This window comes from Alexandromys fortis, unplaced genomic scaffold (genome assembly GCF_014885135.2).
Source record: "Alexandromys fortis isolate MF-2015 unplaced genomic scaffold, M_Fortis_MF-2015_v1.1 scaffold_80, whole genome shotgun sequence".
Lineage (NCBI taxonomy): Eukaryota > Metazoa > Chordata > Mammalia > Rodentia > Cricetidae > Alexandromys > Alexandromys fortis.
This window is the reverse complement of record NW_026068174.1, coordinates 2541400-2549395: the sequence shown is the minus strand read 5'-3', so window position 1 is coordinate 2549395 and position 7996 is coordinate 2541400. Positions and strand designations below refer to the sequence as shown.

At 41.1% G+C, this 7996-nt stretch overlaps 1 protein-coding gene across 1 annotated transcript in view; it reads left to right on the top strand.

Annotated features, from left to right (window-relative positions):
- Positions 1–7996, top strand: part of Psmd11 (proteasome 26S subunit, non-ATPase 11) — a 33275-nt gene that overhangs the window by 18922 nt on the left and 6357 nt on the right. The window contains 3 exon segments of the mRNA XM_050128707.1: positions 1261–1455; positions 4893–5037; positions 6654–6714. Of these exon segments, the coding sequence (XP_049984664.1) occupies positions 1261–1455; positions 4893–5037; positions 6654–6714 (401 nt within the window).

The window sequence follows — 7996 nt, the reverse complement described above, 5'->3', positions numbered from 1 at the left end:
TCTCTCTCTCTCTCTCTGTCCTTCCTTCTTTTCTTTTCTTTTCTTTTCTTTTCTTTCCTTTCCTTTCCTTTCCTTTCCTTTCCTTTCCTTTCCTTTCCTTTTCTTTTCTTTTATCTCTCTCTCTCTTGTCTGTCTGTCTTTCTGTCTGTCTGTCTCTGTCTCTCGGTAGCCCATGTTGGTCTGGAATTAATTATATAGCCTAGTCTGGCTTTTTGCTCATACTCCCGTTTTAGTCTTCTAAGTGTTAACAGTGACAGGCATGCACCAAAGTTTTAGTTCTTCTATTTATGCCTTTTATCCATCTTAAGTTAATTTTTATATATGGTATAAATGATCTGTTATTCTCTTCTGAGATGGAGAAATACGGTGTATTTGAAGAATATTGACATAAAAGTTCTCTCTTCCCCATGAGATCTTGTACCCTGATTTCTTTTTATTTTAGCTGGTTAAGGCAGTTTCTCACCATGTAGCCCAATCACTTATTAACATTCTGTCACAACTCTCCAAGTTCTGAGATTGCAGCCGTGCCTTTACCATGCCTGCTTCCTATGTTTTTCAAAGTTACAGCCCTTTGATTGCTTGATAGGGGAGACTGTCACTGTAAATCTTAGTGTATAGAACTCTTAGCTCCAGTGTTGTGTTTAGAATAAAAGCTTCAGAGATAATGTAGTTTTCTTTTGAAAATACATTAGAGGAAAATTTAATTCTTTCATGGGCTGTGAAGGTAACTTGTATGAGTTTTGGAGGGTTTCTTTATTATTACCATTATGAGTAGAGAGTAAGATTTTATGGTATTATGTTAAGATTAAGACTAACAAGGGAATCTAGACAAAATGCCAGCTCCAAGGCATGTAGTTACAGAAGGATCATGGGGCTTGTTAACTACTTCTAGTTTAGGTGAGAAAATGGGAGCTCCAGGTTCAGGAAGAGACCTTGCATCTCCAGCCTCAAACAAATCTTTGTTTAGGGGAAAAAAGAGGCTGGTGTGGCAGTTTAGACTACTTTAGACCAGCTTGGTTTTCATGGTGAATTCCAGGCTATTCAGAGCTGTATTGTAAGTCTCTATATTTGCTTGTTTGTTTTTGTTTCTCAAGACAGGGTTTTTCTGTGTCCTGGCTGTCCTGGAACTCACTTTATAGATCAGGCTGGCCTCTAACTCACAGAGATCCACCTGCCTCTGCCTCCCGGGTGCTAGGAAAAAAGGATGATGGTGGTAATGAGACTAACAAACAGATATATGCATATTTTCTCCTCTTCTAGGTTCTCAGCTGCTGCGGGAATTGAAAAAGATGGATGATAAAGCCCTTTTGGTGGAAGTACAGCTTTTAGAAAGCAAAACATACCATGCTTTGAGTAATCTGCCGAAAGCCCGAGCTGCCTTAACCTCCGCTCGAACCACAGCCAATGCCATCTACTGCCCCCCTAAATTGCAGGCCACTTTGGACATGCAATCAGGTAAGTGGCTCAGCAGTGCATAAGATGCATGTCCTTATCTTATGGGTGAAAGGAATGGGGGTGGGACTGAAGCTGGAAAATAATGACTGATTTAAGAAACAAACGAGAACACTGCCTTTCAAGCCAGCTTCTTCCTATTAACTGCCTAAAACAATTAAGAACATACTTATCAGTTGGGCAGTGGTGGCACACGCCTTTAATCCTAGTACTTGGAAGGCAGAGATAGGTGAATCTGAGTTCGAAGCCAGCCTGGTCTATAGAATGAGTTCCAGGACAGGCTCCAAAGCTACAGAGAAACCCTGTCTCGAAAAACCAACCAATCAAACAAAAAAAACCCCATAGTTATCAGTGCTTGTCTAGGCAACCTGACTGTCAGCCATATGTTAGGGTTCTCACTTAATTCATCTGTTAGTCACTTACTAACTTCTTTTCCAGACTGGCCTACCGTATGTGTGTTAACCAAATCTATTAGTCTCTTAGAGACTTTTGGAAACTTTTTTTTTTTTTTTTAAGATTTATTTATTATGTTTACAACATTCTGCCTCCATGTATGCCTGCACGCCAGAGGAGGGCGCCAGATCTCATTACAGATGGTTGTGAGCCACCATGTGGTTGCTGGGAATTGAACTCAGGACCTCTGGAAGAGCAGCCAATGCTCTTAACCTCTGAGCCATCTCTCCAGCCCGACTTTTGGAAACTTGTAGAATTTTTTTGAATGGGCTTCATGTCAGGACTGTTGGAAGATAATCTTGATTTCAGATGCCCTGCCTTTACACTTGTGTGTCTCTTCTGCATACTTTCTTTGTCATTCTTTCTTAGTTTTTACACAGAATCTCATGTAGCTCTAGAACCAGGCTGGCCATCAACTCACAGATTCGCCTTTGTTGGCTTCCTTTTTTTTGCTTTTGAGCTAACTTACTAAAATATATTTTTTAAAAATTTAAGATTGATTTTTATTTTATATGAATGGTGTTTTGCCTGCATGTATGTGTACTTCATGTCTGCCAGGTGCCCAAGGAGGCCAGAAGATGGCATTGGATTTCCTGGAACTGGAGTTACAGATGGCTGTGAGCCACCATTTGGGTGTTGGGCACTGAATTTTCTGCCAGAACAGATGTTTTTTACAGTTCCCCAAAATTTATTCTTTTATACACACTATCGTATCAAGTTCGTTGGGAGCCTTGTTTGTATATTTTCTGCTTGGCACGTGGAAGACTCCCTTTAATGTTTGTGTTGAATGACTATGGGATTTTGCTTTTAAAAGTAAACATATTCAGGCTGGAGAGATGGCTAAGCAGTTAGAAATGCATTGGGCAGCCCCTAATTCTAGCTCTAGGGAATTTGGTGCCATCTTTTGGTCTTTCTGGGCATCTGTACAAACACTCAGATAAAAAAATAATTGAAAAACAAAAAGGATCCTAATTTAAGAGAGACATACATGGTTGGTTCTACGTAAGAAGGAGAAAAAGGCAAGATCTTCTGAGTAAATTGGAAGCGTGGAGGTCATGGGGGAGGGGAGGAAGTGAGGAGAAAATGTATAGCTTAATAAAAACAATGAAAAATGAAAAAGTCTTTAAAAAGTAAACATAAATTGTAATACTGCTGATGTGACTTTTCTTGTTAATGTTTTCAAGAAAACAGTATATTTGTCTTTGGGGCCTTGTTCGGTCTTTCCCTCCCTCTCTCTCCTCCCACCCTTCCTTCTTTCCTTTCTTTTTAAAGATAACGTCCTACATTATAGTCTCTGCTGGCTTTGAATTTAGAATTCTCCTTCCTCAGCCTCCTGAGTGCTGATGAGTGCTGTGGTTATGAGCACATAACCCTATAGTGCTTGGCTCACTTTTTTTCCTCCAGCCAGACTTATTGGACTGACTTACTCTGCCCTGTTGATATCCTGGGAGGATATGGGGGAAATTCTGATATTCATTAAGCTTGGCAACTTTAGCAGTTTGTTGTGTCTTCCAAGATTATTTAGAGCTGGGCAGTGGTGGCACACACCTTTAATAACAGCACTGGAGAGGCTGAGGTAGGCAGTTTTCTGTGTGTTTCAAGGCCAGCCTAGTCTAAAGTGAGTTCATGGACAGGAATGGCTGTTAAAAAGAGAAACCGTGTCTCAAAAAAACAAAAACAAACAAACAAAATGATTTATTTAGTTCTGTTTTGTGTGTGGGAGTCTTGTCTTCATGCATAGTCTTTGTACCACATGCACATCTGGTGGCCACTGAGGCCGGAAGAGGGTGTTGAATCCTCTGGAACTGGAGTTACAGATGGTTGTGAGCTACCATATGGATTCAGGGAATTGGACTCTTCCTCTGGAAGAGCAGTCAGCACTTTTAACTGCTGAGCTGTCTCTCCAGTCTTGAGGGAGTTTTCCTATAGGCAAAATCACATCCAAAATGAGGTATATTTGAAATGAAAGTAATAACATATTGGGGAATATTACCAATCAGGAAAGCTGCTTCAGTGTGAAAATTCTAAATTTAGCTAGGCGTAGGACATACCTTTAGTCTCAGCAATTGGAGGTAGAGGAAGCCAACCTGATCTACATGGTGATCCAGGACTGCCAGAGCTACATAGTAAGACAATGTCTCATCAAAAAATCTAACAACACCACCAAACTCAGCATAGAAAAAGCTAATAGTTCTTTTTTGTTTTGTTTTGTTTTTTGTTTTTTTGAGCTCTATGTAGCCCTGGCTGTCCTGAAACTTACTCAGTAGTAGACCAGCTCACTTTTGGACTCCGAAATCCACCTGCCTCTGCCTCTTGAGTGCTGGGAGTAAAGGCTTGTGTCACCACCACCACCACCTGGCATGATTCTTTTTTTTTTTATTTTAATTTTGTTGCTTTGCTTTTGAGATATAATCTCATAAATCCCAGGATGACCTTAAAATTGGTTTGTAGCTGAGGATGATCTTGAACTGTGGTCTTCCTGTTTCTATCTCCAAGTGCTAGGATTACAGATGTTTGACACCACGTCCAGTTTATTCAGTGCTGGGGCTTGAATGCAGGACTTTGTATGTACTAGTCAAGCATTTTACATCCCAGCCCAGAGTTGATGCTATTAATTGAGGTCATTCATGTGGTCTGGGCATGTGTGGGTCAGTTCACTGGCCTGATATGATGGAGGCTTTGTTTCAGTGCTGGTAGGAATAGGTGGTAAGTAGCATGGGAAAGATAATAATACAGTGTGAGGTTTTTAGGGTTCCTTTTTAATTGGGTCTCTTACTCCTTTGGTGATTTAAAAAGGTGGGTGCTGATCAGAGGCCAGAGACCTGGGGCTCTAATGTCAGCTCTGTTGGCTATGACCTGGGGCAGTTCCTTTGTCTTCACTTGAGGTCATTAGTAACTTGCTCCTGTTAGAGTCAGTTTCTAAGGGATTTACAGGTCTCTTCTAGTTCTACTATTTTGTTTTTTTCTTCTTTCTTTTCACTTTCCAGGTATTATTCATGCAGCAGAGGAGAAGGACTGGAAAACTGCTTACTCATACTTCTATGAGGCATTTGAAGGCTATGACTCCATTGATAGCCCCAAGGCCATCACATCTCTGAAGTACATGTTATTGTGCAAAATCATGCTCAACACGTAAGTGTACATTAACTGTAGGATATAAGATCTCTAGTCTTCAACCAAGTTTGTGCTATAGCAGAGGTGTCTTGGGAGGGAGTTTGGCCACTCATAAATGCAAAGTTAGCTGCAGGCTGTGGGGCTGGTTGACGTAGAGTGGCTGGTCAGAGGTGAACCACATCTCTTTTGCTTGCCTAGTCTTTCAGATTTGGGGAGACATTTTAGAAATTACTTAAGTGGAAATTTTTCTTGGAGAATTTCTCATTTTTCAAATATTTTGTCCTCATAGGTATGGAGCACAGGCCAGAGCTCAGGAAATAGCTGATAGGCCAGTGTTAGTCAACTGGCCAACCTGAATGGGGAGCATGGAGCCCAGGAAATATATGAATAACTGGGCTATAAAAAGCATGATAATTAAGTGGTGGTAGGGACTGAACCCAGTGCCTCATGCATGCTAGATAAATGCTATGTCCCTAACCTAGGGTCGTGATTTTAAAATCATCTAATTGTATATTTTTTATTATTGCTGTTGTTGTTATTATTATTATTATTTGAGGGGATACACCAGGAGACGCAGGATCTCATGTTGTCCAGGCTGGCATTATCTTTTTTTTTTTTCTTTCCTTCCACTGGCTTGGAACTCAGAAATCTGCCTGCCTCTGCCTCCCAAGTGCAGGGATTAAGGGCTTATGCTACCACCTCCCACTGGCCCTAACCTTTTTGAAAATATATTTTTGAAATTTGTTTTTATTTTATGTGTACATGTGTTTCTCCTGATTATATGTGTGTGTACCACTTGCATGTCTGGTGTCCAGAAGGCGAAAAGAAGGCATCAGAACTCCTGGAATTGGAGTTACAAATATCTGTGAGCATCCATGTAGATGTTGGGAATTGAACCCAGGTCCTTACAAGAGTAACAAGTGCTCTTAACAACCAAACCATTTCTCTGGCCCTGCTCAACTTTTTATATAGATAAGAATGATGTTGGTGGCACACTTCTGCTGTCCAGAATGTTGGAATTGCAGACATGAACTACCAGAACTGGGAAATAATCCAGGGCTTAATGTATGCCAGGCAAACATTCTACCACCTGAGCTGCATCCCCCGCCCCAGGGCCATGTTGTTTTAGCAAGACCCACTATGCTGAGATTTGACTCAAACTTACTATTCTGCCTGCTGATGTAGGGATGGGGTCCAGTTGGGCTTTCTGTCTATCTGTCTGTCATTCTCTCTTTTTCTTTCTCACTCTCTCTCTTGCTCTGTCTTTCTTCCTTCTTCCGTCCCTCTCTCTTTCCCTCTTTCCCTCCCTTCCAAGATCTTACTACATTGACCAGGCTGACTTTGAACTCATAGAGATCTGTCTGCTTGTGCCTCCATAAGGTATGTGCTACCACACTCAGCTGTCCCTCTCTTTAATGTTGGGAGGTTTTTACTTTTCACTGCTAGCTTTGGCCAAGAGTGAAGAAACCTGACTGCTGCAGTGTTGGTACATAGGAGTTTAGTTGATTTTTCAGTGTGGATGAATCTTCACAATGGAATTTTGGTAAATAGTTCACCTATCTATGATTAGAATTGCAATGTCATGGAGCAGTTGACCAAGTATGTCTTTTTTTTTTTTTTTTTTTTTTTTGTAGCCCTGAAGATGTCCAGGCTTTGGTGAGCGGAAAGCTTGCACTTCGGTATGCAGGGAGGCAGGTAGGGAATGCCGTGACTGCAGTCTGCTCTGAGACCAGCTGATTGTCAAATTCATAATGTGTGCTGGGACCAGTGTTCCTCAGGTCTCCTTCTTACCTTCCCCACCCATTGTTTTCTTCCCTTCAGCTCATTCGTTAGACTTTCTTTACTCTTAAATTCTTGGCCTAGAAAGTAAGTGTTGGACTCTGTTACAGGTAATTTGAGGGGCTTATAGAAGTATATTGTAGCATTTGCTGATAGGTTACAATTTATCTTTGGTCATATCTTTCTGTTGTGAGCCTCCCTTGCAAGTAGAACCAGTGAATCTCACATCTTGATTCTCTGAGTCAGGAACCTGGTGAGATCTGGTTCATGCATGCTTGCAGGGAGGCCAGATTACTTAGTGTAAGAACTAGAGTTTGAGTGTTATTAGCTTATTATCTTTCCGATCATATTGTGAGTCTGAATATAGTTTAAAAAGAGGCCATTGATGGTTGATCATCCTTTTATATTGAGTAGATGTGAATGGCTTTTTAGAGCACACAGTTGTCAAGATGATGTCTGAGATATTAGGTATTTGTCCTATCTGCAGTTTGTTGTAGTTAAATAAAAGCAGTCATTCTGAATTCAGGTAGAGTTGTCTCTAAACAATGAACAGATTAGCTATCTTCCTAAATCTGTGGCGTACAAAAACTGATTTCGTTTTTCTCTGTAAGTGGTCCTAATTGGTTTTTCCTTCAGTAAAAGTTTCAAGTCAGTTGTAGTTCTGACTTCAGGAACACTGGCTTTTATTGTAGAGCCTTTTCTCATAAGAACTGGAGTTGAGCTGGGTGGTGGTATAGCACTTGTGAGGCAGAGACAGGTAGATCTCAGTGAGTTCGAGGCCAGCCTGGTCTACAAAGCAAGTTCCAGGACAGCCAGGACTACACAGAGAAACCCTGTCTCAAAAAACAAACAAACAAAAAACCAAAACCAAAAACGCGAGCAAAACAAAACAAAAAACTGGAGGTGAAGCCTGAAGCCAGATGTGGTGGCACATACCTTTAATCCCAGCATTAGGGAGGCAGAGTTAGTTCTAGGCCAGCCAGGGCTACAGAGAAGGCCCTGCCTCAAAACAAAACCAAAAAGCCAAGAAACAGAAATGAAAACCAAGCCTGGAATTGCAGAGTCGAGACAGGACCTGAAAATACCCAGAACAAGGACTGGTAGCTGAGAGTGGTGGGCACAGATCTGAACTTTGGTTATCTGACTCTGAGCTCCAGAGTGTTCTCATTATGACTTTTTTTTTTTTTTTTTTTTTTTT